This window comes from Dreissena polymorpha, chromosome 8 (genome assembly GCF_020536995.1).
Source record: "Dreissena polymorpha isolate Duluth1 chromosome 8, UMN_Dpol_1.0, whole genome shotgun sequence".
Taxonomy (NCBI): Eukaryota; Metazoa; Mollusca; class Bivalvia; order Myida; family Dreissenidae; genus Dreissena; species Dreissena polymorpha.
In genome coordinates, this window is record NC_068362.1 from 86,932,418 (window position 1) to 86,959,979 (window position 27,562).

At 37.3% G+C, this 27,562-nt stretch overlaps 1 protein-coding gene across 2 annotated transcripts in view; it reads left to right on the top strand.

The window, feature by feature from the left end:
- Positions 1 to 19,637, top strand: part of LOC127841773 (GPI transamidase component PIG-S-like) — a 33,423-nt gene extending 13,786 nt beyond the window's left edge. Inside the window, exons 9-15 of one of the 2 annotated variants that reach the window (XM_052370841.1) lie at positions 2,851 to 2,940; positions 3,964 to 4,139; positions 5,476 to 5,529; positions 6,900 to 7,028; positions 9,221 to 9,323; positions 10,640 to 10,697; positions 17,449 to 19,637. In XM_052370841.1, the coding sequence (XP_052226801.1) occupies positions 2,851 to 2,940; positions 3,964 to 4,139; positions 5,476 to 5,529; positions 6,900 to 7,028; positions 9,221 to 9,323; positions 10,640 to 10,697; positions 17,449 to 17,557 (719 nt within the window). In that variant the 3' untranslated portion in view covers positions 17,558 to 19,637. Of the gene's footprint in view, positions 1 to 2,850; positions 2,941 to 3,963; positions 4,140 to 5,475; positions 5,530 to 6,899; positions 7,029 to 9,220; positions 9,324 to 10,639; positions 10,698 to 13,952; positions 14,133 to 17,448 lie in introns of those variants that run through there. The other variant, XM_052370840.1, reaches the window with a different exon arrangement.
- Positions 19,638 to 27,562: the final 7,925 nt, after the last annotated feature.

Genomic DNA, 27,562 nt, shown 5'->3' on the forward strand with positions numbered 1-27,562 from the left:
CTGATTATTATACACAGGCTATTCAGGGAGTACACGTTATTCAAACCAATTAAACCCTTATTCCCCAGAGTGAGGCTCAGTTGTGTCTTGTTCTGAGAAAACTGGGCTTAATGCTTGTGCGTAAAGTGCTGTCCCAGATTAGCCTGTGCAGTCCGCACAGGCTAATCAGGGACGACACTTTCCGCTTTAATGGTAGTTTTTGTTTCAAGGAAGTCCCTCCTTACCGAAAATCAAGTTTAGGCCGAAAGTGTCGTCCCTGAATAGCCTGTGCGGACTGCACAGGCTAATCTGGGACGACACTTTACGCACATGTATTATGCCCAGTTTTATCAGAACAAGACACAAATCACTTGCTGTTTTACCATAGATGGAAAATGTTTATCTTCAAGTTGGAATTAATATTGAAGCCTTTGTATTCAAACAGCACTTGTTTGAACAATTATATATTTGTAATACACATTTTAATAGTTGTGTGTGTCATGACTCCCTTGAGAAATAATTTATAGTGTTATGTATGTAATTCACCAAATCAAACATAACCAAATAGAAAAATCTTCTTACCCTTGATACTCAGATATGCACTATGAGGCATTTGTAGTTCCTTAAGTGGAATTAAATTAAAGACCTTTCTTGCTATAATCAAATTTTAAAGGCTTCATTTCCTACCCTAAGATATTGATGAGCAGAGACTCACAGAAACAGGCTGTTCTGGTTTTAAGCTGGTAGTATATACACTCGTCGAAGAATTTTCTAACACAATACTTTTCAAACATGAATATCTCAGATTATGAAAGATTAAACCATGCAAACCCAATATGCTTAAGTGTCCGATCGTCACAGATGGATGATTTTATTGTCAGCTTGTTCGGAATGTAGTCAAATAGAAACATGTAACATATTGAATCATAATATAAACTCATAACTGAGATATTTATGTTTGAAAAGTGTTTGGTTAGAAAGTCTCCAAGTGAAGCCATTGTGCTTTAATTTTGAGCTGAAAAGGGTTAACATCTTGTTATATATTACATCATACAGCTTTGAGGAGTGTTCATCACTACTTTGACTAGCTCTTGTTGTTATGGATTTATGAAACTTTCTGAACAAAGATGAAAAATGTTAATTATCATTTTGGAATTAATAATGGAGCCTTTGTATTTAGACATTTCTTCTTTTTTTTGTATAATAACAATAAAAACTTTTAATGTTGCAATAAGCACATGTGACATCTTTATGCCCCCTTTCGAAGAAAAGTGGGCATATAGTGATCGGACTGTCCGTCTGTCTGTCCGTCTGTCTTTCCGTCACACTGTGCGTTTAGGTTTTGAAAAATGCTCATAACTTCTATGTCCCTTGAGATATGACCTTCATATTTGGTATGCATGTGTATATGGACAAGGCCTTTCCATACGCACACAACTTTTTACCCCTGTGACCTTGACCTTGAACTTGGGGTCCGCGTTAAGGTTTCAAACTCTACGTTTAGGTTTAAAATAATTCTCATAACTTCTATGTCCCTTGAGATATAACCTTCATATTTGGTATGCATGTGTATATGGACAAGGCCTTTTCATACGCACACAAATTTTGACCCCTGTGACCTTGACCTTGAACTTGGGGTCCACGTTTAGGTTTCAAAATCTGCGTTTAGGTTTTGAAAAATGCTCATAACTTCTATGTCCCTTGAGATATAACCTTCATATTTGGTATGCATGTGTATATGGACAAGGCCTTTCCATACGCACACAAAAAATTACCTCTGTGACCTTGACCTTTAACTTAGGGTCCCATTTAGGTTTCGAAATCTGCGTTCAGGTTTCAAAAAATGCTCATAACTTCTATGTCCCTTGAGATATAACCTTCATATTTGGTATGCATGTGTATATGGACAAGGCTTATCCATATGCACACAAATTTTGACCCCTGTGACCTTGAGTTTGAACTTAAGGTCCGCGTTTAGGTTTCGAAATCTGCGTTTAGGTTTCGAAAAATGCTCATAACTTCTATGTCCCTTGAGATATAAATTTCATATTTGGTATGCATGTGTACATGGACAAGGCCTTTCCATACACACAAAAAGTTTTACCCCTGTAACCTTGACCTTGAAGTTAGGGTCCGCGTTTAGGTTTCGAAATCTGCGTTAAGGTTTCGAAAAATGCTCATAACTTCTATGTCCCTTGAGATATAAATTTCATATTTGGTATGCATGTGTATATGGACAAGGCCTTTCCATATGCACACAATTTTTTACCCCTGTGACCTTGACCTTGAAGTTAGGGTCTGCGTTTAGGTTTCGAAATCTGCGTTTAGGTTTTGAAAAATGCTCATAACTTCTATGTCCTTTGAGATATAACCTTCATATTTGGTATGCATGTGTATATGGACAAGGCCTTTCCATACGCACACAAATTTGGACCCCTGTGACCTTCATCTTGAACTTAGGGTCCACGTTTAGGTTTCGAAATCTGCGTTTAGGTTTCGAAAAAAGCTCATAACTTCTATCAAGCGTTTATAGGGGGCATAAGTCATCCTATGGTGACAGCTCTTGTTTTATTCTGTTTTTGTAACCACTATATTTGTTATTGACATTTACATCTTATCTTACATTTTTTTTAGTTCACTTACTTCCTTTAAAAATAATTGATGTTTTCATGTGATTTAAATGAATAAATCAAACATAATCAGACACTAGTTAGTATTTTACATTTAACTCCTTTTTGTGTGCTAAATTCTTGTACACAAAATCGCTTGTTCTATGTCATGTAAATCTCTAGTATATATTTTCACATACTCGTACAGAACAGCCTGTAACATTCTGCATTTCATTACTGTGAGATGCCATTTGTTTCCCAGGTTCACCTGCCTCCACCAATCCAGAGCTGAATTTCCTGGTGTACGTTCCCAGTAGGAGTGAATATCCCCTCTACATCCATGATGCACAAGGTAGATGTTTCCTTTGTAACTAGATGGTGCCACTTGGCAGTGGTGTAGACTACTAAATGCATTTGAGCCGTGCTCTGGGGAAAAAGATGTTTAACCTGTTCTCACTTAGATACGTATTTTCGCGCATATGTAGTCCCATAGAAAGTTGTATTTAAGTAAAGACCTTTCTTACTAGATTCAAGTTTTTGAGGCTTCATTTCCAAACCTGATGAGCAGCAAACAGCATAAAACCTGAACAGACTGCAAGTTACTGTTTTACCTCATGTAATAAATCCTTTTTTTTATTCACTTCATTTACTCAAGTACATTTATTTAGTCCATCATCCCTGTACACTGATTCCTCATAGAGTAATAGATTGTCCAATGGTTATGTGTCCCTCCTTCCCCTGGCACTGAGGGACCAGTACATTTACTTGAGAAACTTGCTGAGTAAACTGGGCTCAATGAACGTGGTTAAAGTGTTGTCCCAGTTTATCTTGTGCAGTCCGCATAGGCTAGGCTCAATGAACGTGGTTAAAGTGTTGTCCCAGTTTATCTTGTGCAGTCCGCATAGGCTAGGCTCAATGAACGTGGTTAAAGTGTTGTCCCAGTTTATCTTGTGCAGTCCGCATAGGCTAGGCTCAATGAACGTGGTTAAAGTGTTGTCCCAGTTTATCTTGTGCAGTCCGCATAGGCTAGGCTCAATGAACGTGGTTAAAGTGTTGTCCCAGTTTATCTTGTGCAGTCCGCATAGGCTAGGCTCAATGAACGTGGTTAAAGTGTTGTCCCAGTTTATCTTGGGCAGTCCGCATAGGCTATTAAGAGACAGCACTTTCCCATTTTACTGAAATTTTATTTTTCATGAAGTCTTTTTTTACAAAAAATTCAGTCTTAGCAGAAAGTGTTGTCCCTTATTAGCCAGTGCTGACTGCACAGGCTAATCTGGGACAACACTTAAAGACTTTACCCACTTGCCTTAAGCTCAGTATTCCCAGTTAGTAGCTTATTTATTTAGTCTGACATCCTTTTACACGGAATCCTCAGGTACCAAGCTGGAGAGCAATGCGTTCTTCAGTCCCCAGTGGGGAGGGGTCTACATCTACAATGTGGCCCCTCCCTCCCCTGACACCGAGGGGCCAGTGCAACACACGCTGGATATGTCGCGCATTATGGAGGTCTTTGTGACTGAACTCAGACTGCTACTGAACTTCAATTCACCGGTATACGTTAACCTCTTAGAAATGTATTTTGACGCATTCCTAGTCCTTTAGAAAGTTACATTTACTTTAAGACCCGTCTTACTAGATTCAAGTTTTAATTGCTTAATTTCCAACCCTTATATAATGATGAGCAGTAAACAGCATTAAAACGGGAACAGACTGTGAGTTACTGGCCGGCTGTTCTTGTTTTATGCTGGTTGCAAAAGCCATTTTCACTTGGCTTCTTCCGGGGGAAAGGGGTATAAGTGGTAGACATAAGCATATGAGCCAGTCTCAGGAAAAGCTTGGCTTAACCCTTTGCATGCTGGGAAATTTGTCGTCTGCTAAAATGTTGTCTGCTGAATTTCTAAAATAAGCATTTTCTTCGTTTTTTTCAAAGAATACGATAAGAATAGCAAACAGTTTGGATCCTGATGAGACGCCACGTTCTGTGGCGTCTCATCTGGATCAAAACTGTTTGCAAAGGCCTTCAAAATTTGGTTCCTGCACTGAAATAGTTAATTCATGTGGATAAAGTATTTTCCCAGATTAGCTTGTGCGGACAGAAAGGCTTATTCGGGACGATACTTTTCACTTTTATAATGAAATTTAAAGGCAGTCTCTTCTAAATAAAAAATTCAGTCCTGTGCGCCCGTATTCACCAACCGATTCTGAGACTTACGAATAAAGAATAGAGTTAGAACCAAGAAAAATGTGTTCAGTGTTTGAATATATACAGGCCTCCACTGGTAATTATGTCATAAACTAAATGTTCTTTATGAAGAATAATATAGATAGAAATGTTTACTGCAGAGTTTGACTCAAAATTAAAGAAATTATTGAAAATTCTAATTTAAAGAATTTTCTTTATTCTTAGACTTAAGTCGAAGAATTGTTTGGTGAATACGGGCCCAGTAAGGACTGCATAAGCTGATCTGAGAAAGTACCATACACACATGCATGACACCCTGTTGTCCCAGAGACTTGCTCATATGAATGTTTGATATATACCAATACAAGTTGATGATGATATAAACATATGAATGTTTGATATATACCAATACAAGTTGATGATGATATAAACATATGAATGTTTGATATATACCAATACAAGTTGATGATGATATAAACATATGAATGTTTGATATATACCAATACAAGTTGATGATGATAAAAATGTTTGTTGAAACCTTTCCTGGATTATTTTGTTATCCCCCGCCATCGGGGGAGGGATATTGTTTTGGCGTTGTCTGTCCGTCCGTCCCTCCGTACATAAATATTTTGTAACACCCTGTCCAGTGATAAATTACTCATTACTTGTCAAATCCTGTTGATGTGCTTGTGTTTTGTTATCCAGGCATCCGAAGAGCATGATGTGTTGCCAACGGGAGTAGAGTCCATTCGTGACTGGGTAGGGCACACTATCTAGTCAGATAATTTGAATTTAATTGATTTTCATTGGTATAACTTTATATATGAACCAATTTATAAAGCTGCCAAATAAAAATCGAGAAACTGAATGTGTCTAAATAAGCCTGAGGCTTTGGAAAGAAGCTAAATAGACAAATTAAATTTTACCCTCAGCATGTATTACTTGTTAGACAAAAGATTACCCATTTAACACGATAATATTGACATCTGGGTCCGTATTCACCAACCCATTCTTAGACTTCAGAATTAAGAATAGACTTGGAACCAAGAAAATGCATTCAGTGTTTGAATATATACAGGCCTCCACTGGTGATTATGTCATAAACAAAATATTCTACATGAAGAATGACATAGAAAGAAGGGTTTTGTGCCAAGATTGACTCAAAATTCAAGCAATTCTTGAATATTTAAATTTAAAGAATAGTCTTTATTCTTAGACTTCACTCAAAGAAAAGTTTGATGAATACAAGCCCAGATCAGGCCCTCTAGCTCGAAATGTAGAGCACTGGTATCCTGAGTATAATTGGTTTAAATGCATATAACTTTCACTTGATTGGTTAAAAATTGTTCTCCTACCTTTGATTTTTGGTGACATAAATATGTGCACAAATTTCCGGTAAGGCAGGGAAAAGGTTGAGTTTGTTACCTGACTGCCTTTATATTACTGAAGTAATTTTGAAAACAAGTTAGGCACAGTTTGGGAAAACTGAGATTAATGCATGTGCATAAAATGTTGTTCCAGATTAGCCTGTGCAGTTTGTGCAGGCTTATCAGGTTCAACACTTATGGATTTTATGTTATTTTTCCTTTGAAGTTTCTTCTAAGCAATCCAGTTAAGGCAGAAAGTTTCATCTCTTATAAGCTTGTTTGGACTGCACATGCTAATGAGACAAAACTTGACGCACATGCATTTAGCCCAGTGTACAGAGGACAAGGCTCATAGTACTCAGGGTTTTTCCTGCTTTGTAAAACAGGCCGTAAAACGAACATGATTCAAAAGCAAACAGACCCAATCCCAAACTGAAATTGTAAAAAAAAAATTATCAATTTTATTTCATTCATATCTGACAAAGTATATAACTCTTATTTGTTCCCAAAATGGCTAGGAAAAGGCCTGATTTGTCAATATTTTGTCAATAAAAATTCCGATTTTCCGTTTTATTGATTTAAAAAATTAAAAAAATCCTTTTTCGACCGGACTCCACTTCCTTAAATGGCTAGAAAAAACCCTGGTATTGTTTAATTGGCTCACCCAAGAAAATGGCAAGTAAGCAAACAGACTGCAATTGTATAACAGAATACTGTAAAAAAAAAAATGTTAAAAGGTATAAAAAAATTCCAACTGTTCAGGAGCTGGATGTATGGTTGCGCAGTCGCTGTGTGGAGAACCTTGCTACCTCGTCTGCCTCACTGAAGTCTCTTGCTCAACTGCTTGGCAAGATCAGTAACATAGTCATCAAGGACGACATTGGAAATGAGGTAGGTTTATCTAGTCTAGAAAGGGCACTTGTTTTCTAGCAAAATAAGCTGCCATCATTCATTGTTTGTGATAGGATAAATGAGATGAGATAATGCTGTGTCCACTTTTTTTATGCCCCCGAAGGAGGGCATATAGTGATCTCACTGTCTGTCTGTCCATCACACTTTGCGTTTAGGTTTCGAAAAATGCTCATAACTACTATGTCACTTCCGATGTAACCTTCATATTTGGTATGCATGTGTATATAGACAAGGCCTTTCCATACGCACACAAATTTTGACCCCTTTGATCTTGACCTTGAACTTAGGCTCTACGTTTAGGTTTCCAAAAAAGCTCATAACTTCTATCAAAGCATTTTTCTGGGGCTTGTGTCATCCTATGGAGACAGCTCTTGTTGTCCCCTTCCGGTTTCACCGGAGGGGACTTATGGTTTGCGCTCTGTGTGTCTGTTTGTCTGTCTGTCTGTGAGTCTGTCTGTCACACTTTTCTGGATCCTGCGATAACTTTTAAAGTTCTTAATATTTTTTCATGAAACTTGAAACATGGATAGATGGCAATATGGACATTATGCACGTCATTTCATTTTGTTCCTACGTCAAAAATTATGGTTGCTATGGCAACAAATAGACTAGAAAATACTGCTGAAAATGGTGGTTTTCTGGATCCTGCGATAACTTAAAGTTTTAAATATTTTTTCATGAAACTTGCAACATGGATAGATGGCAATATGGACATTATGCACGTCATTTCATTTTGTTCTTACGTCAAAAATTGTTGTTGCTATGGCAACCAATTTTATTTTTTTAAATCTGAAAATGGTGGAATTTCTGACAATGGTGGAGCCGGTATGGTACTATATTGCTTGACAATAGCCTTGTTTGTTAATATATAGTTTTAATACTCAATTCAGTGTGTATATAAACAAACAGCACTCTCACGCATTATTATTATCTTATTACTATTTTTTTTATTCCCCCGAAGGAGGGCATATACTGATCGACTGTCCGTCCGTCTCTCGGTCACACTTTGCGTTTAGGTTTCGAAAAATGCTCATAACTTCTATGTCGCTTCAGATAGCAATTTCATATTTGGCATGCATGTGTATATGGACAAGGCCTTTCCATACGCACACAAATGTTGACCCCTGTGACCTTAACCTTGCACTTAGGGTCGGCGTTTAGGTTTTGAAATCTGCGTTTAGGTTTTGGAAAAAGCTCATTACTTCTATCAAGCGTTTATAGGGGGCATAAGTCATCCTATGGTGACAGCTCTTGTTTCATGCTTTATTTTGATCATGATGAGATGTAAAATGCTTAAGTGAATACAATATTTTTTCTGTATTGTTCTTTTCTGAGAAATATTTGTTTTTGATAGCTTATGGTTTGTTGTTCAATTATGTGCTGGTCTCTATGAGAATAGGCCTAAAATGCATTTTCGTAAAAGTATTGCACTTGTCAGGGATAACACTCTCCGCATGGAATAGATTTCTGTTTAGAAGCGACATCCTTAGAATGAAAAATTCCATAAAAGTGGAAAATGTTGTCCCTGCTTAGCCTGTATAGTCTGCAAAAGCTTATCTGGGAAGTACACTAGGCTCGAGCATTAAGCCTTGTTTCCACTGAGGAAAGTCTCTTTTATTGTCTTTAAATTGTATTTGTTTGCTAGCTAAATAATCTTTCATCATTCATTTATTGTTATAAAATCAATATTACTTTTTCACAATTGTTAGTCTATTGATAAATCATTGTTTTAAATCAATAAATTCACTTATTACCCCCAAAAAGATTATGCAGCATATATACTTCAATCCATCCCCTTCCATCCCCTTTTATGTACTAAAACTGCATGGCAGTCTTCATTGACACTATGAGCTGTTTTCTGTGCCTCAAAGTTCTGATAATGTTTATGTTTATTCTTTGATCATTTGGACTATCAGAAAAATAACTAAAAATGTATATACATACAGTGCCATATTGTTTACCTTGACATTACGTGAGCTTTTTGTTGGCTTTCATTAAGGCCAAAAGGTCAGGTAGTAGATATAGATAAAAGGTCAGTTGGTGGTACAAGAAAAGTACAGAAGAGCCCCGGTTTTCCTTGAGTAAGGCTCCATTATAAGAAGCAACTTTCTACACTGCAAATATATTGCACTACACTGTGACTTACAATCTCAACTTTGTTTGCCATGCAGGTGAAGACAGCAGTTGCAGCCATGCAGCTGGCTCTGGACTTACTGAGGGACGGAGACCTGAAGGCGGCATACCTGGAGTCGAGGAGGGCTGTGACTGCTTCAGGTGACTGGCATTGAAGCATCTTACAAATCTGTGCTGTCTGGGAAAACGGAGCTTATTGCATGCGCGCCAAGTGTTGTCCCAGATTAGCTTGGGCAGTCCGCCCGTGCATTAAGCCCCGTTTTCCCAGAGAGCGATTCAAATACTTAAATCAATTATAAAGAAGTTTAACATTGGGCTGTTTGTGTTCAGGACTTATATCATGTATGCCGCATTTTCCTACAATCAGTGCACCAGCTAGGATTTGAAAAGGGCAGGTTTTTTTTTGTCAAATGGGCACATTTGACGCGCAGTATTTTGTCAAAACGGCACTTTCGAGCACGTGGGCGTTTCTGGAATGCTTCCTGTTGCATGTTAATTATATGTTATTAATAATTGTTAGAATATATTACTCCCATTATTATAAAACCATTCAAATATAATGTCTACAATGAGGAATACATTAAATACAATATAATAAGAGATTTATTAATTATCAGATGTAAAAAAAGGGAGCAGGGGGGGGGGCATAAGAAGGGCAGGGCGGACATTTGGAAGGACAATTGTATTTTTGTTAAAAAGATGTTGCTCAGCAAACATTTAGTTTAGGCAGAAAGAGTCCTCTTTAATTAGCATGTGCAGACTGCACGGGCTAATCTGGGACTGCATTAGGCTCCGTTTTCCCTGAGCACGGCACATATCAATCATAAATAATTTAAGCATTTGCTGTCTTGGTTCAAATCTAAGCTTTATATCACATGGTCGTAATATACTTAAAATAGCGTTTGGATGACCAATCAATTTCCTTTATACGGGCTGACCCATCAATTCACTTGATTTAGGCTTACAAATCAATTCATTTGATTTCTAGTGAAAAAATATGTTTCTATGTAGAAAGACGTGCACTTACCCATTAACTTGAATACACTCAATCATGTTGAATGCCAGAATGAAAGAGTTTTCAAAGTTTCTTTCCCTATCAGAGTTATTCTTTTGTTATTAATCATTTGCTGCTCCCAAGTCCTGAACAACAACCATAAACCAACATTTTCTTAAATAAGAGATTTTGCTATTAGTTTTTGGTATGATTAACAATTTTTTTTTAGTCCAATGAATGAACTTGTTTGCTTTAATTTCGTTGTCTTTAAAATAATGCAATAAGTTATAGAAGTATCTTTAGTCCAGTGTAATTGCTTTATTTATGTTTGTGAGTAAGGTTTTACAGGAGTGTGTTATGGGTGTCCATGAATGCTAAGAGAAACAGTTGTCTTCTCTTTTTTGAAATTGCATATGGGATTGATTAAATGCATTCAGAAGTATATATTTTTCCTATTTTACAGAAAAGGCCTTCTTTGACCCATCTTTACTGGAGCTTTTATACTTCCCAGAGGATCAAAAGTAAGTTATTAGTTATAAAATAAGCTTTTCTATCTTGTATGTTTGGTAATAAATTGATTCTAAGTATGCTTCAATCTGAAGAAGATTACCTTGATTGCACAAATTTACCTAGAACAAAAGCCCCATTACTGCAGTACTTCGATATTTGCACTGTTGTTGATTATTACATCATGTCCTCACGATTGCAATCATCAAAATTAGCTTTTATTTGGACCAACTTTCAAAGAATTCAGATTATCTGTTGAACACTTTGGAAAGTGCTCAGAAACAACCAAGAGTACTAACAAATGCTTTATTACAATCAGTATATTTTACTTATGGAAGTAATGTAAACAAATTAAATGTCACAAAAATCTTTTGTTTGACGCCTGATAAAAGACTCATTATTGGTTCTTAATGACATATTTTGGAGACTTCAAATCAGGGCTAGTATTCATCATGCAACTCATATACTTTGGTATGAAAATAACAAATATTCTCGATACTGTTTCATTAAAATACAAGTCAGTTTGATACCTCTAAGTAGACGATTGTTTCTTTACAAAATTCAGGCTAATGCCAAAACTTACAGTCTCTCTCTCTCTCTCTCTCTCTCTCTCTCTCTCTCTCTCTCTATCTCTCACTATTTTCTGGGCTGTAAGTCTGTTCTTTATTCTTATGTCGCCATCTATATCCCACTATTCTTGCAGGTTTGCCATCTCTATCCCACTGTTCTTGCTGGTTTGCCATCTATATCCCACTGTTCTTGCAGGTTTACCATCTATAACCTACTGTTCTTGTAGGTTCGCCATCTATATCACAATACCCTAGCAGGTTTGCCAACTATATCTCACTATATTTCAGGTTCACCAATTATATCACACTATTATTGAAGGTTTGCCATTCTATATTCCACTGTTCTTGCAGGTTTGCCATCTATATCACACTATTCTTAAAGGTTTGCCATCTATATCCCACTGTTCTTCAGGTTCACCATCTATATCACACTATTCTTGCAGGTTCGCCATCTATATCCTACTTTTATTGCAGGTTTGCCATCTATATCCCACTATTCTTGCAGGTTTGCTATCTATATTCCACTGTTCTTGCAGGTTCGACATTTATATCACAACATTCTTGTAGGTTTACCATCTTTATTACACTATTATTGATGGTTTGCCATCTATATCCCACTGTTCTTGCAGGTTTGCCATCTATATCCCACTGTTCTTGCAGGTTTGCCATCTGTATCCCAATGTTCTGCAAGTTCACCATCTATATCACACTATTCTTCAAGGTTTGCCATCTATATCCCACTATTCTTGCAGGTTCGCCATCTAAATCACACTATTCTTGAAGGTTTGCCATCTATATCACACTATTCTTGAAGGTTTGCAATGTGTACCCCACTATTCTTGCAGGTTCACCATCTTTTCACACTATTCTTGAAGGTTTGCCATCTATATCACACTATTCTTGAAGGTTTGCCATCTATATCCCACTATTCTTGAAGGTTTGCCATCTATATCCCACTATTCTTGCAGGTTCGCCATCTATATCCCACTATTCTTGCAGGTTTGCCATCTATATCCCACTATTCTTGCAGGTTTGTCATCTATATCCCACTGTTCTTGCGGTTTGCCATTCATATCCTACTATTCTTGCAGGTTTGCAATCTCTATCACACTATTTGTCGGGTGTGCCATCTATATCCCACTATTCTTGCAGGTTTGCAATCTATATCACACTGACTATATGTGCAGGTGTGCAATCTATATCCCACTATTCTTGCAGGTTTGCCATCTATATCACACTATTCTTGCAGGTTTTCCATCTATATCCCACTGTTCTTGCAGGTTTGTCATCTATATTCTACTATTCTTGCAGGTTTGCAATCTATATCACACTATTTGTGCAGGTGTGCCATCTATATCCCTCTATTCTTGCAGGTTCACCATCTGTATCACACTATTCTTGCAGGTTCACCATCTATATCCCACTGTTCTTGCAGGTTTGCCATCAATATCCCACTATTCTTGCAGGTTTGCCATCTATATCACACTGTTCTTGCAGGTTCGCCATCTATATCCCACTATTCTTGCAGGTTTGCCATCTATATCCTACTATTATTGCAGGTTTCCCAACTATATCCCACTATTCTTGCAGGTTTGCCATCTATATCCCACTATTCTTGCAGGTTTGCCATCTAGATTTCACTGTTCTTGCAGGTTTGCCATCTATATCCCACTATTCTTGCAGGTTTGCCATCTATATCCCACTATTCTTGCAGGTTCGCCATCTATATCCCACTGTTCTTGCAGGTTTGCCATTTATATCCTACTATTCTTGTAGGTTTGCCATCTATATCCCGCTTTTCTTGCAGGTTCACCGTCTATATCCCACTGTTCTTGCAGGTTTGCCATCTATATCCCACTATTCATGCAGGTTTGAAATCTATATCCCATTATTCTTGTAGGTTTGCCATCTTTATCCCACTGTTCTTGCAGGTTTGCCATCTATTCCAACTATTCTTGCAGGTTCGCCATCTATTCCCACTATTCTTGCAGGTTCGCCATCTATATCCCAATGTTCTTGCAGGTTTCCCATCTATATCCCACTGTTCTTGCAGGTTTGCCATCTATATCACACTATCCTTGCAGGTTTATCATCTATATCCAACTATTCTTGCAGGTTCGCCATCTATATCCCACTATTATTGCTGGTTCGCCATCTTTATCCCACTGTTCTTGCAGGTTTGCCATCTATATCGCACTGTTCTGCAGGTTCACCATCTTTATCCCACTGTTCTTGCAGGTTCGCCATCTATATCCCACTGCTCTGCAGGTTTGCATTCTATATCCCACTGTTCTTGCAGGTTCACCGTCTATATCCCACTGTCCTTGAAGGATTGCCATCTATATCCCACTATTCATGCAGGTTTGACATCTATATCCCATTATTCTTGTAGGTTTGCCATCTTTATCCCACTGTTCTTGCAGGTTCGCCATCTATTCCCACTATTCTAGCAGGTTCGCCATCTATATCCCACTGTTCTTGCAGGTTTCCCATGTATATCCCACTGTTCTTGCAGGTTTGCCATCTATATCACACTATCCTTGCAGGTTTATCATCTATATCCAACTATTCTTGCAGGTTCGCCATCTATATCCCACTATTATTGCTGGTTCGCCATCTTTATCCCACTGTTCTTGCAGGTTTGCCATCTATATCCCACTGTTCTGCAGGTTCACCATCTTTATCCCACTGTTCTTGCAGGTTCGCCATCTATATCCCACTGCTCTGCAGGTTTGCATTCTATATCCCACTGTTCTTGCAGGTTTGCCATCTATATCCTGCTTTTCTTGCAGGTTCACCGTCTATATCCCACTGTTATTGCAGGTTTGCCATCTATATCCCACTATTCATGCAGGTTTGACATCTATATCCCATTATTCTTGTAGGTTTGTCATCTTTATCCCACTGTTCTTGCAGGTTCGCCATCTATTCCCACTATTCTTGCATGTTCGCCATCTATATCCCACTGTTCTTGCAGGTTTCCCATCTATATCCCACTGTTCTTGCAGGTTTGCCATCTAAATCACACTTTCCTTGCAGGTTTATCATCTATATCCAACTATTCTTGCAGGTTTGCCATCTATATCCCACTGTTCTGCAGGTTCACCATCTTTATCCCACTGTTCTTGCAGGTTCGCCATCTATATCCCACTGCTCTGCAGGTTTGCATTCTATATCCCTCTGTTCTTGCAGGTTTTTAACCAGGTTTTTAACCAGGTTTTCCGAAGGAAAAAACTGGTTATTAGATTGGCGAATGCGGGCGGGCTGGCTGGCGGGCTGGCTGGCTGGCTGGCGGGCTGGCGGAATAAGCTTGTCCGGGCCATAACTATGTCGTTCATTGTCAGATTTTAAAATCATTTGGCACATTTGTTCACCATCATTGGACGGTGTGTCGCGCGAAATAATTACGTCGATATCTCCAAGGTCAAGGTCACACTTTGAGTTCAAAGGTCAAAAATGGCCATAAATGAGCTTGTCCGAGCCATAACTATGTCGTTCATCGTCAGATTTTAAAATCATTTGGCACATTTGTTCACCATCATTGGACGGTGTGTCGCGCGAAATAATTACGTCGATATCTCCAAGGTCAAGGTCACACTTTGAGTTCAAAGGTCAAAAATGGCCATAAATGAGCTTGTCCTGGCCATAACTATGTCATTCATTGTGAGATTTTAAAATCATTTGGCACATTTGTTCACCATCATGGGACGGTGTGTCCCACGAAAGAATCACGTCAATATCTCCAATGTCAAGGTCGCCACGACTAAAAATAGATTTAAAAAAAAAATAAAAAAATAAAAAGGGGGTTAATTTTTTTTGGTCATTTCAAAAGTTCAGTTTGAGTTTTCTCCCTTTATCAGAATTTTTTTTTCACAATGAAAACCTGGTTTTGTGACAATTTTGTCCCTTGTTCCATCTATATCCCACTGTTTCTGCAGGTTCACCATCTATATCCCACTGTTCTTGCAGGTTTGCCATCTATATCCCACTATTCTTGCAGGTTTGCCATCTATATTCCACTGTTCTGCAGGTTCACCATCTTTATCCCACTGTTCATGCAGTAACGCCATCTATATCTCAATGTTCCTGCAGGTTTAGGTTCTATATCTCACTGTTCTTGCAAGATTGCCATCTATATCCAGTGTTCCTGCAGGTTCGCCATCTATATCTCACTGTTCTTGCAGGATTGCCATCTATATCCTGCTTTTCTTGCAGGTTCACCGTCTATATCCCACTGTTATTGCAGGTTTGCCATCTATATCCCACTATTCATGCAGGTTTGACATCTATATCCCATTATTCTTGTAGGTTTGTCATCTTTATCCCACTGTTCTTGCAGGTTCGCCATCTATTCCCACTATTCTTGCATGTTCGCCATCTATATCCCACTGTTCTTGCAGGTTTCCCATCTATATCCCACTGTTCTTGCAGGTTTGCCATCTAAATCACACTTTCCTTGCAGGTTTATCATCTATATCCAACTATTCTTGCAGGTTTGCCATCTATATCCCACTGTTCTGCAGGTTCACCATCTTTATCCCACTGTTCTTGCAGGTTCGCCATCTATATCCCACTGCTCTGCAGGTTTGCATTCTATATCCCTCTGTTCTTGCAGGTTTTTAACCAGGTTTTTAACCAGGTTTTCCGAAGGAAAAAACTGGTTATTAGATTGGCGAATGCGGGCGGGCTGGCTGGCGGGCTGGCTGGCTGGCTGGCGGGCTGGCGGAATAAGCTTGTCCGGGCCATAACTATGTCGTTCATTGTCAGATTTTAAAATCATTTGGCACATTTGTTCACCATCATTGGACGGTGTGTCGCGCGAAATAATTACGTCGATATCTCCAAGGTCAAGGTCACACTTTGAGTTCAAAGGTCAAAAATGGCCATAAATGAGCTTGTCCGAGCCATAACTATGTCGTTCATCGTCAGATTTTAAAATCATTTGGCACATTTGTTCACCATCATTGGACGGTGTGTCGCGCGAAATAATTACGTCGATATCTCCAAGGTCAAGGTCACACTTTGAGTTCAAAGGTCAAAAATGGCCATAAATGAGCTTGTCCTGGCCATAACTATGTCATTCATTGTGAGATTTTAAAATCATTTGGCACATTTGTTCACCATCATGGGACGGTGTGTCCCACGAAAGAATCACGTCAATATCTCCAATGGCAAGGTCGCCACGACTAAAAATAGATTTTAAAAAAAAATAAAAAAATAAAAAGGGGGTTAATTTTTTTTGGTCATTTCAAAAGTTCAGTTTGAGTTTTCTCCCTTTATCAGAATTTTTTTTTCACAATGAAAACCTGGTTTTGTGACAATTTTGTCCCTTGTTCCATCTATATCCCACTGTTTCTGCAGGTTCACCATCTATATCCCACTGTTCTTGCAGGTTTGCCATCTATATCCCACTATTCTTGCAGGTTTGCCATCTATATTCCACTGTTCTGCAGGTTCACCATCTTTATCCCACTGTTCATGCAGTAACGCCATCTATATCTCAATGTTCCTGCAGGTTTAGGTTCTATATCTCACTGTTCTTGCAAGTTTGCCATCTATATCCAGTGTTCCTGCAGGTTCGCCATCTATATCTCACTGTTCTTGCAGGATTGCCATCTCTCTCCCACTGTTCTTGCAGGTTTGCCATCTATGTCCCGCTGTTCTTGCAGGTCCGTCATCTATATCCCACTGTTCTTGCAGGTTCGCCATCTATATCACAATGTTCTTGCAGGTCCGTCATCTATATCACAATGTTCTTGCAGGTTCGCCATCTATATCCCACTGTTCTTGCAGGTTCGCCATCTATATCCCACTGTTCTTGCAGGTTTGCCATCTATATCCCACTATTCTTGCAGGTTTGCCATTTATATCCCACTGTTCTTGCAGGTCCGCCATCTATATCCCACTGTTCTTGCAGGTTCGTCATCTATATCCCACTGTTCTTGCAGGTCCGTCATCTATATCACAATGTTCTTGCAGGTTCGCCATCTATATCCCACTGTTCTTGCAGGTTCGCCATCTATATCCCACTGTTCTTGCAGGTTTGCCATCTATATCCCACTATTCTTGCAGGTTTGCCATTTATATCCCACTGTTCTTGCAGGTCCGCCATCTATATCCCACTGTTCTTGCAGGTTCGTCATCTATATCCCACTGTTCTTGCAGGTCCGTCATCTATATCACAATGTTCTTGCAGGTTCGCCATCTATATCCCACTGTTCCTGCCAATCAGTTTCCCAGTGATCTCCTCCCTTTGGCAGGCCTACAAATGGTGGCGTGGGGCTGACAAACCAAAAACTGAATGAGGAGAATTGGCTTACTTAGTGTTTTAAATAAACTAAGCAGGGATTTCCATTGTAGCAGAATACTGTATTTTGAAGCATGCATTTTGAAATGTTATCACTTTTGAATCCTTCAAAATGTTGGCCTTGAATCATTTTAAAGCAAATATAACCAGGAAGGTAAGTCTATAATATATATTATGTCATGAAAATTGGGGGTTTGCATAGTATTTTTCTCAAATTTATACTTACAAATATTGGCAGATCAATTATGCAGAAAAAATGTTACTCTTGATTTTGGTATTTTGACCGCCCAAAAAGCGTATTTGACTCCTGCAAGGAAGGTTTATTTAAATCCTGGTTCTCAAAATCAATCGAAAGCCATTGGCAAGGGAGACTGATGAAGTCCTTTGAAAAGAAATAGAATGATAAGGGTGTTGATTTTGTTGCTGGCATTTTGAACAAACAAGAGAGAGAGAGAGGATAAGGGTCCTTAGAAAAGTGTAATATTCTATGTATATCTTATGTGCAGCTCAATATGTTTTGTATTTTTTAACTCGCCTGAGTATAAAGTGCTCAAGATGAGTTATGGCGATCATCCTATGTCTGGTGGCATGTGGTGTTCGTCGTCAACTTTTAACCTGTTACCACTCTAGAGGCCACATTTTAATGCCCCTACAACGTGGGAAGTATTAAGCCTTGCACTTGTCTGCTCAGCCTGAATCTTGTGTTTTGATCTCAAACATATTAACTGGGTGGATCTTACTCAAACTTTTGCAGTTCAATTGTAGATATGATGTAAAAGAAATGATTTTGGCATGGGACGATTTTATGCAGCATTTTGACCTTTGTCTGTATTTCCAACATAGTGGCTTTATCCAAGTCCAAACATGTGTTGTGGGTGCATCAGTATTTGTGACATATTTCTTGTTAAATCAATGTCAATAAAACTCGGTCTGAGTGTTTATCTTGACAATATCTAGACTTAGTTTGAATCTTTGTCAAGTGTTTCCCAAAACATTTCACCAGGTGAATTTTTTTAAAAACCTTGTAACCACGCTTAGGGTCATATTTATGGCTCTTTCTTGAAACTTTGCCAGATTGTTTATTTTGACAATATCTATGTCAAGTTTGAATCTGGGTCATTTGTGTCTAGAAACTATTTCACCAGGTGAGCCAGTTAGCATTCACCAGGTGAACCAGTTAGCATTCACCAGGTGAACCAGTTAACATTCACCAGGTGAACCAGTTAGCACTGTAGAATCCACATCTTTTACTCAATCTTGATGAAACTTGGTAGTATTTTAATAAACAATATCAAGGTCAACTTTAAATGTGGGTAAATTGTGTCCAAAAACTAGGTCACTAGGTCAAATGTTTGGATTCTAGAAGCCACATTAATAACTCAATCTTAAAGAACTTTGGTCAGAATGTTTTCTTGGCTGTATCCAAGCAAAATTTGAATCTGGTTCTTGGTCACCGAAAACTAGGTCACAAGGTCAAGTCTTTAAAAAAAATCTCCCTCAAAGCCACTTTAAATTCAATTGTTATGAAACTTGGTCATAATCTTTATACTTGATTAAGAATCTTTATACTTGATTAAGGCCTTGTTTGAGTCTGGGTCAAATTTGTTAAAATATTGGCTCACCAAATTAATTTGTGACTCTTTGTTTAGCTTGAACTCAGTTGAGCACTTCAGGACCATCACCCTCTTGTTGATGTGTTACCGCTGATCAAAAGTGCTGTAAATCATGCACAGGCCATTGGCAATAAATACAGATTATGCTGCCAAATTAAGTTATGATGATTCATAATTCCAATTATGTTGTGTCTTGTGCATTTAAGTGTAAAACCATATAGTATATATGAAGTTATTTAGCATGTTTGTCCTGTTAAAGATATAACCTTATGCTGACTTTTTTATTTAATGTTCAAAATTGAGCTGATATTTTGTATTATTTTCATATAATTTATTTGAAAACTTATCCCAAAGTGTGTTGTTTTTGTTGTTATGGAAATATTATCACTTTCAATAAAACACTCGTATTTTGATATCTACAATGTATTGTATTTCTTGTCTAAAATAAAATCATGTTAAGCTCGACTAGTCTTTGTTCAGATGAGCTTTATTGTTCGCCAGTTTTTTATGTGTTTGCTTAAAGCTGCGGTTAAGGTTTTCTTGCAAACACTGGATGTATCTGCTTCAATGACAGGTGTTTAACCCATTTATGCCTAGCGTCTAGAAAACAGCCCTTGGCAAACAGCGTAGACCCAGATGAGACGCCGCATAATGTGGCGTCTCATCAGGGTCTGCACTGTTTGCTTAAAGGAATTTCTGTAAGAAATATTATAAATATAGAAAAAAATATACTAGACATCCCTAATTTTGGAAATAAATTGATCCAATTTAGGAGGATGGGAGAGTCCACTAGGCTTAAATGGGTTAACTGAATCTTTACGCATGTGTTTCAGAGTCATTTTGTGAGGTCACAGATAGACGCCATTGACTCGGTTTTGCAATCATGCATGATAATTATACCGCTTTTATGTATTTCAGGTTCACGTTTGCATATATCAATGCACTTTTGCCATATCAAGTATTGATATTCAAATTGAACTTTATACATTTCTAAATGAAGAAAAAACTTTTAGATTGGAGTCAAATATTGTAAACCCTCTCAGGGCCCTCAATCTATCAAATCTGCCTCCGAATTTCGGCGGCAGTCCCCCACCTGAAAAGTATACTTTTTCCACTTTTGGGGGGAAAAATTCCCCCTAAAAAAAAAAAAAAAAATTTTTTTTTTTTTTTTTTTACAGGAAGATGTGTCTCATGATTATTATATCTCAATTCTATTTCATTTTAATCTTTGCAAATATACTAAATTATGAAAAAATGCAATGAATATAGTGCAAACATGTACAAATGTAATAATGAGAGAGTAAGTAAAAAAAATCCCCCAAAAAGGGAAACGCCGCGAAAATTCCCCCTCCTAAGGGCTGCGGACCCCTTCCCCCAAAGTAGTGTGAGGGCGCTGCCTCTTGATGTCACACGTTATGTCCAATCTTTATGTAACTTATTCAGAACATTTGTTCAAAGGATAGCAAGGCCTAGATTGAAAATTTCGGTGGTAATTTCTAAAATGATTACCTCACGTGCGCACAGTGAGACGCGCACATTAAGACTTGCACGTTCGCACATAACGATTAGTGCGTATAGACCACCATGTGCACATGTGAAATTTATTTATTTCGGATGTAATCTCTATACCGTTGAAAAAAGAAAATGTTAATAAAAAAAACACATGGCTGCCACAGAATGGGATAGTGTACGATATATTTTGTTATCGTCCGCTTGCGAACACTTAAGTATTCAGAACACTTTTGTTTCATTGAAACCCTTGTTAGCACCTATCGACATTTTTTTAGCTCATCTATTTTTTGAAAAAAAATTATGAGCTATTGTCATCACCTTGGCGTCGGCGTCCGGGGTTAAGTTTTGCATTTAGGTCCACTTTTCTCATTAACTATCAATGCTATTGCATTCGAACTTGGTACACTTACTTACTATCATGAGGGGACTGGGCAGGCAAAGTTAGATAACTCTGGCATGCATTTTGACAGAATTATGTCCCCTTTTATACTTAGAAAATTGAAAATTTTGGTTAAGTTTTGTGTTTAGATACATTTTATTCCTTAAGTATCAAAGCTATTGCTTTCATACTTGCAACACTTACTAACTATCATAAGGGGACTGTGCAGGCAAAGTTATGTAACTCTGACTGGCATTTTGACAGAGTTATGTGCCCTTTTTATCCTTAGAAAATTGAAAATTTTGGTTAAGTTTTGTGTTTAGGTCCATTTTATTCCTACAGTATCAAAGCTATTGCTGTCATACTTGCAACACTTACTAACTATCATATGGGGATTGTGCATGCAAAGTTATGTAACTCTGACTGGCATTTTGACAGAATTATGGGCCCTTTATACTTAAGTTTTGTGTTTGGTCCACTTTACTCCTAAAGTATAATAGATATTGCTTTCATACTTGGAACACTCGCAAACTATCATAAGGGGACAGTAAAGAACAAGTTGCATAACTCTGGTTGTCATTTTTACAGAATTATGGCCCTTTTTTAACTTGGAATATATGGTTAAATTTTGTGTTTAGATCCACTTTACTTCTAACGTATCAAGGCTAATGCTTTCAAACTTCAAATACTTTCATGCTATCATTAGGGTTCTGTACCTGGCACTTTGAATTTTACCTTGACCTTTGAATGACCTTGACTCTTAAGGTCAAATTATTAAATTTTGCTAAAATTGCCATAACTTCTTTATTTATGATTAGATTTGATTGATACTTTGACAAAACAACTTACCTGGCATACCACAATATACTCCATTTAGTTTCCTTAAAGATCATCTAATAAATGACCACCAAACCCTAACACTATACCCTCCCCCAACCCACCCCCCCCCCCCAATTTTTTTTTTTTAAACATGGTTAAAAAACAAATATTTTTTTGTATTATTTTATTTTGGAAATACTGTCCAACCATCCCACATGCATTTTTTTTGCATTTTTAGCTCACCTGTCACGAAGTGACATGGTGAGCTTATGTGACCGTGTGATGTCTGGCGTCCATATGTGCGTGCGTGCGTGTGTGCATGTGTCCGTCAACAATTTGTTTGTGTAGACAGTTGAGGTCATAGTTTTTATCCAATCTTTATGAAATTTGGTCAGAATGTTTATCTTGATGAAATCTGGGTTGGGATTGTATTTGGGTTATCTGGGGTTAAAAACTAGGTCACTAGGTAAAAAACCAGGTCACATAGTACGTCAAATAATAGAAAAACCTTGTGTAGACAATAGATGTCGCAGTTTTCATCCAATCTTGATGAAATTTGGTCAGAATGTTTATCTTGATGAAATCTGGGTTGGGATTGTATTTGGGTCATCTGGGTTCAAAAACTAGGTCACTAGGTCAAAAACTAGGTCAAATAATAGAAAACCCTTGTGTAGACAGTAGAGGTCACAGTTTTCATCCAATCTTTATGAAATTTGGCCAGAATGTTTATCTTGATAAAATCTGGGTTGGGATCGTATTTGGGTCATCTGGGGTCAAAAACTAGGTCCAAAAACTAGGTCAAATAATAGAAAAATCTTGTGTAGACAGTAGAGGTCACAGTTTTCATCCAATCTTTATGATATTTGGTCAGAATGTTATCTTGATGAAATCTGGGTTGGGATTGTATATGGGTCATCTGAGGTCAAAAACTAGGTCACTAGGTCAAATAATAGAAAAAACGTTAACAATTTGTTTGTGTGGACAGTAGGTAGAGGTCACAGTTTTCATCCAATCTTTATGAAATTTGGTCAGAATGTTTATCTTGATATAATCTGGGTTGGGATTGTATTTGGGTCATCTAGGATCAAAAACTAGGTCACTAGGTGAAAAACTAGGTCACTAGGTCAAATAATAGAAAAACCTTGTCTGACAATAGAGGTCACAGTTTTCATCCAATCTTTATGAAATTTGGTCAAAATGTTTATCTTGAGGAAATCTGGGTTGGGATTGTATTTGGGTCTTCTGGGGTCTAAAACTAGGTCACTAGGTCAAATAATAGAAAAACCTTGTGTATACAATAGAGGTCACAGTTTTCATCCAGTCTTTATTAAATTTGATCAGAATGTTTATCTTGATGAAATCTGGGTTGGGATTGTATTTGGGTCACCTAGGGTCAAAAACTAGGTCAAATAATAGAAAAACCTTGTGTTGACAATAGAGGTCACAGTTTTCATCTTATCTTTATGTAATTTGGTCAGAATGTTTGTCTAGAACTATTATACTGATTGTGGTGTCATTAAAAATAACGCGTGTAAAATTTATACATTTAATATTGAACTGATAAATGACTTTTCAAAACTAGTCAATATTTTCAAGACTGCTATGTCTGCAAAATCTTAGGTGTTAAATAATTGTTTTAAAACATGGTTATATATTGTTTTTATTTCAAAATTGCCTTTCCAAGGCTTTCTAGCTGTAAATGTTCTTAAACTCGTGGCTCAAAGTTTCATTTGAAAGGATGAAAATCAAGCCACATGTAACAAACATGTCTATAAGTCATTAAGACAGCTTAAGGTTACTGAAGAACTTGTGTAAAAAAAAAGGCCAATTGTAATCTTTAAGTCACTAAACCTGATTATATCAATAAATACTACAATTTGATATGATTATCAAATTATGTTCACAATAGGAATCATCTCTACAAATCTATGGAATTAAATTTAATTTATGGTTCAATTAATAAGATAAATTTTCTCAACTGTTCACACACGTGTGAATTAAGTGCTTTGCAGTAAAACAGCTGAAACTGGTTTGTTTGTTTTCGAGACAAATTTATGGCATTCACACGATGAATCCTACATCTGTTGTAATAAAGTCTGTTTGATCAAGAATTTCTTAACTTCTGTGTGAAACATTTACAATGGACTAGACCCGAAAACATGATCAAATAAATATGGTGATTATAGTGGGTTTAACATAACCAGTTTATATTTTGTTCACATGGTTATAACCAATTACAATGCACTTGACATTTGTCATGCTCTTTGTTCTTATAGCTTGGCTGGCACTTAAAATTGCTAAAACACATGCATTAACCAGCATGAGCCCTAGACAGGCATGCATGAGAATTGTAAATAATGTCTGGTAATATAATAAGAGATGAATACTAAAAATATACACAATTCAAATGCTGTAATATCAATTGAAAAAATGAAATAAGTTCATACAAGTCCAGTTGCCTTTTCTTATTTGAAGATACATTATGAATGTTGTCAATAATTGTTGGTTTTGCTTGGCTTTTGATTTGCAATTGTGTAGTGCCTTGATATAGGCTTGAAAAGGACATTTTTTCCGCAACTGTTTCTCAAATTACCTTAGGCTAGCTAAGGCTCCTTGAAGTTGGTAAGCTTTAACCATGTTAAAAAGATAAATTGACTTGATGAAGTATAAATATTGAAAAAAATAAAAAAATTCCTAATTTACGCTGATAAAAACTGTGTGCTGGGTCAATGATGGCGAGCTAAAACTACCATAAACTAATTTCAGCATGGAATGTATGCTTAAAAGACTAAGCAAGTGCAAGTTATGGGAATTAGAGTCACTTGATAGCAACCGAAATAAACTCAATAACAAATTAAAATACAATACATTAATACTCCAACAACAATATGGAAATTGATGCATAAGAAAAGCAAAAAAAAATCCTAGAAATTATCTGGGCTGGTTTACAAAATGGCTGGAGGAGTGACATGCAAAGAGGGTCTAAGTAAGTAATTGCTGCCAGTTTTTAGCTCACCTGTCACAAAGTGACATGGTGAGCTTATGTGACCATGTGATGTCTGGCGTCCTTTGTGTGTGCGTACGTGCGTGTGTGCGTGAGTCCGTCAACAATTTGTTTGTGTAGACAGTAGAGGTCACAGTTTTCATCCAATCTTTATGAAATTCTGTCAGAATGTATATCATGATGAAATCTGGCTTGTGATTGTATTTGGGTCATCTTGGGTCAAAAACTAGGTCACTAGGTCAAATAATAGAAAAACCTTGTGTAGACAATAGATGTCGCAGTTTTCATCCAATTTTTATGAAATTAGGTCAGAATGTTTATCTTGATGAAATCTGGGTTGGGATTGGTCATCTGGGGTCAAAAACTAGGTCACTAGGTCAAATATTTGAAAAGTCATCAACAATTTGTTTGTGTAGACAGTAGAGGTCACAGTTTTCATCCAATGTTTATGAAATTTGGTCAGAATGTTTATCTTGATGAAATCTGGGTTGGGATTGTATTTGGGTCATCTGGGGTCCAAAACTAAGTCACTAGGTCAAAAACTAGGTCAAATAATAGAAAAATCTTGTGTAGACAATAGAGGTCGCAGTTTTCATCCAATCTTTATGAAATTTTGTCAGAATGCTTATCTTGTTGAAATCTGGCTTGGGAGTGTATTTGGGTCATCTGGGGTCAAAAACTAGTTCACTAGGTCAAAAACTAGGTCAAATAATAGAAAAACCTTTTGTAGACAATAAAGGTCGCAGTTTTCATCCAATCTTTATGAAATTTGGTCAGAATGTTTATCTTGATGAAATCTGGGTTGGGATTGTATTTGGGTCATCTTGGGTAAAAACTAGGTAACTAGGTCAAATAATAGAAAAACCTTGTGTAGACAATATAGGACACAGTTTTCATCCAATCTTCATGAAATTTGGTCAGAATGTTTGTCTTGATGAAATCAAGGTTGGGATGGTATTTGGGTCACCTGGGGTCAAAAACTAGGTCAATGGGTCAAATATTAGAAAAACCTTGTGTAGACAATAGAGGTCACAGTTTTCATCCAATCTTTATGAAATTTGGTCAGAATGTTTATCTTCATGAAAATTGGATTGGGCTTGTATTTGGTTAGTCAGGTGAGCGATTCAGGGCCATCATGGCCCTCTTGTTGGAAGAAAATGTAATAAATGACCACACCCCACACTATACACCCCCTCCACTCCACCCCTCCTTCCTTTGTGATTGAAATTGAGATAGGTCCCTTCACCTTTAAAAAGAAAAATAGATGAGCGGTCTGCACCCGCAAGGCGGTGCTCTTGTTTCTTTTTAAGTGATAATTAAGGTTCATATTTCAATAACGCAATTACCGACAATTAATTGTTATTAATTAATTCAGTGTTTTTCATTATCACTAGATCAGTAAACTTAATCGCATTTACCGACAATTAATTGTTATAAAGTCAGTGTTTTCATCACTAGATCAGTAAACTTGAACCTTTGCTCAACCATAATTAAGTTTATCTTCATTATCGTAATTAATGAATCCATATTAGGTCTTTTTCTGTTTGGTAGTTGGGTCAGTTGGTGTTCAATAAATTCAACTTAAGCTCCTAATCATTGACGCTATAAGTGTTCTTCGTCTTTGTAATATGATACCGTTGCAAAAAAACGTCTTATATCGTGGCACAAAACTTATGATATGGGTCTACGCTGTTTGCCAAGGCCTTCCTTCTAGACGCTATGCATAAATGGGTTAATCGCGCACTTTTGGCTTACTGTCCAATCAGTTTAGCACATTGTGCGCACATCGGCCAACATTCGCGATCGTTATTGTCTGGCAATGCAAAGCGCTAAATTAGTCTCATATATACATGTATCATACCCAGACACTCATTTAGTACAAAGTCCTATTGTCAACTCGCAATAGCGTCTGACCTTGATAATACATAACGTTAATAAATCGGCTTCTTTATGATATGAGTCGCGTTCTGAGAAAACTGGGCATAATGCATGTGCGTAAAATGTCATCCCAGATTAGCATGTGCAGTCCGCTTTTATGATATTTTCTGTTTTAAGAAAGTCTCTTATGAGCAAAAATCTAATTTAGGCGGAAAGTTTCGTCCCAGATGAGCCTGTGCGGCTTTGAGTTAAGTTCGAACGAAAGCCATCATCATAATCAGTTAAACGTTTCCTTTAATGTCGGCCCCGTATCATAATTAGTTTTTTTTCGTATAAATAATCGATGAAAAATATTATGTTAAATATATTATGAAGAAAATCACGACTTTCATTAAATAAAGCCTGACTTGTGGTAAGATTGTGGTCCAAGCAGACCAGATAAAACTTTACTCGTGGTCGTACTGCTTAAGCCAATGCAAATTGATAAGTTGTTCCAGAGACGTAGTTATCTACGCCTCTGGTTGTTCTTAGGAATTAGTTCATCACAAAGGGTAGCGATCGAGTGAAAAAAATAGTGTGTTTTGTTTTCAATATGATCAGAGCAAAAAGCGAATAAAAAATACGTCTCCAAAATAGCCGTGTTCCGGAGGTTTTTTATGAAAAGCTTTCAGATATTTAGATGATATTTGGTATGTGAGTCTACCTACACGACTAACAGATCAAAATCGAGTTTTGTTTCGGAACTTTGATTTTTGGCGAAGTTATGAACTTAGAACTTATACATTTTCTCTATAATAA